General features: G+C 39.7%; 1 protein-coding gene across 1 annotated transcript in view; it reads left to right on the top strand.

Moving 5' to 3' along the window:
* Window positions 1-365: 365 nt before the first annotated feature.
* TRPM1 (transient receptor potential cation channel, subfamily M, member 1) overlaps window positions 366-1,705 on the top strand; it is a gene marked incomplete at its 5' end in the record, with an annotated part of 27,185 nt that continues 25,845 nt past the window's right edge. The window contains 2 exons of the mRNA XM_010179501.1: window positions 366-539; window positions 1,385-1,519. Of these exons, the coding sequence (XP_010177803.1) occupies window positions 366-539; window positions 1,385-1,519 (309 nt within the window). The remainder of the gene's footprint in view (window positions 540-1,384; window positions 1,520-1,705) is intronic.

A 1,705-nucleotide genomic window follows, 5' to 3' on the forward strand; every position in this document is an offset into this window, starting at 1 on the left:
GCTCTTTCTGTCCAGCTCTTTATCCTGCTTGCTGCTATTTATTTTGACAACTGTTGCTTTCACTGAGAACAAAGAAGCTGAAGTGTCACAAAATTCAGTAGAATCTCTTCCCAGTCCTCTTGCACTGATTTCATTTTGTGAGAGAAATCTTCCACAGTCTAACTACTTCACTACTTTGACTTTCAGACAGACATAACAGATTTTTAAAAAGTGCAAAGCTGTGGCTATGCAAAAATTATCATTTTTAGTTGACTGCATGAAAGAAGTGGTGACTGGGGAGGGAGTACTATAGGAGTGTATTCAATGAAATAGTCACTGTACTATCAATTAGATCTCTAATACTTCTAATGCGTTATTAAATACAGCCTTTAGGAAGTCTTACAGCTCCTGATGGTACAGCTCCTGAGAAAGAAAAGAAATCTCCTGCTGTTCAGACTAAAGCAGCCAGAGGGAAAGGAAAAGGGAAGAAAAAGGGAGGAAAAGGAAAAGAAGAGCCAGAAGAAGAAACAGACCCAAGAAAGCTTGAACTCTTGAACTGGGTGAGATGAAATTATTTGCATTAAAACTGCTGAAGAGTTTGGTTTTTTTCATCCTGGGGTACAAAGAGAGAAGGAAAATATACATAATGAGAATGCTCATTTGCACGTTCTCACAAGATCAGCAGTAGATTCTGCAAGGACGCTGTTCAGTCTTTGAGCCAGGAATCCTCCTCTTAGCCCAATTGCATCCCAGGCAGCCATACCACAACAGTACAACTCAGTGCTTATCTGCTGCACCTTCTTCCCTGTGTTTGTCAGAAGGAAATAAGAAGACCACTGAACATCTTCATGCTTCCTTGTACATGTTTTCTTATCCAGTGAAGGCAGTTTAAACATCTTCATTTCAAAGTGCTTCATTTTCCAGTTGCACTAGATTAGATTGTTCTGTTGTCTGGATTAAGGTTCATGTGTCAAAAGGATTGCAGTTCTAAGGGTTTTCCCCTCTCCTACTGGGTTCTAACTTCTTAGACCTTATTAAGATAAGATCCTTTAGACTTCCTGACCAACATTTTCCAATGGCAGAGCAAAGTTGGTGAGGAAAGAGGGAGTGCTTCTTCCCAAATGACTTTAGTCTTTTGGCATTATATGTTATCTCTGTGAGGCAGCAGTTTGGGTGATACATAAGTGAGTTATCAGGTTTCTTTCACTGCTATCTTCTATCTGAAGACCTCATCAGAAAATTCTACCATCTGTATTGACTTGCACAATGTCATTTTCTAAATTCCTTTTCACTTAGAGATTAATTGGCATATTTGGGAACTTGGGAATATCCTAAGTAATGAAAATGTTTGTGGGAGTTGAACAACCATCTCTTCTGTGCTCACATTCTCCATTCTGCAATGCAGGTGAATTCCTTGGAACAGGCTATGCTGGATGCACTGGTTCTGGATCGAGTGGACTTCGTGAAACTACTTATTGAGAATGGAGTGAACATGCAGCACTTCCTCACTATTCCTCGACTGGAAGAACTTTATAATACTGTGAGCAAGCAGAAATAATAAAATGTCCTGTGATATCTTTGATACTGTATTTAACAGGGGCATCCTTTTTCTTCTTCTCCTTCTGAGATACGCTTGTTTTTTCAGAAAGTACTGAGCCCTGACAATACACAGAAGGATAGCGGTAAAGTGAGACACTGCTACTACATACAGAGTCCTATCGTTTCC

The sequence above is a fragment of the Mesitornis unicolor genome, unplaced genomic scaffold (genome assembly GCF_000695765.1).
Source record: "Mesitornis unicolor isolate BGI_N332 unplaced genomic scaffold, ASM69576v1 scaffold10462, whole genome shotgun sequence".
Lineage (NCBI taxonomy): Eukaryota > Metazoa > Chordata > Aves > Mesitornithiformes > Mesitornithidae > Mesitornis > Mesitornis unicolor.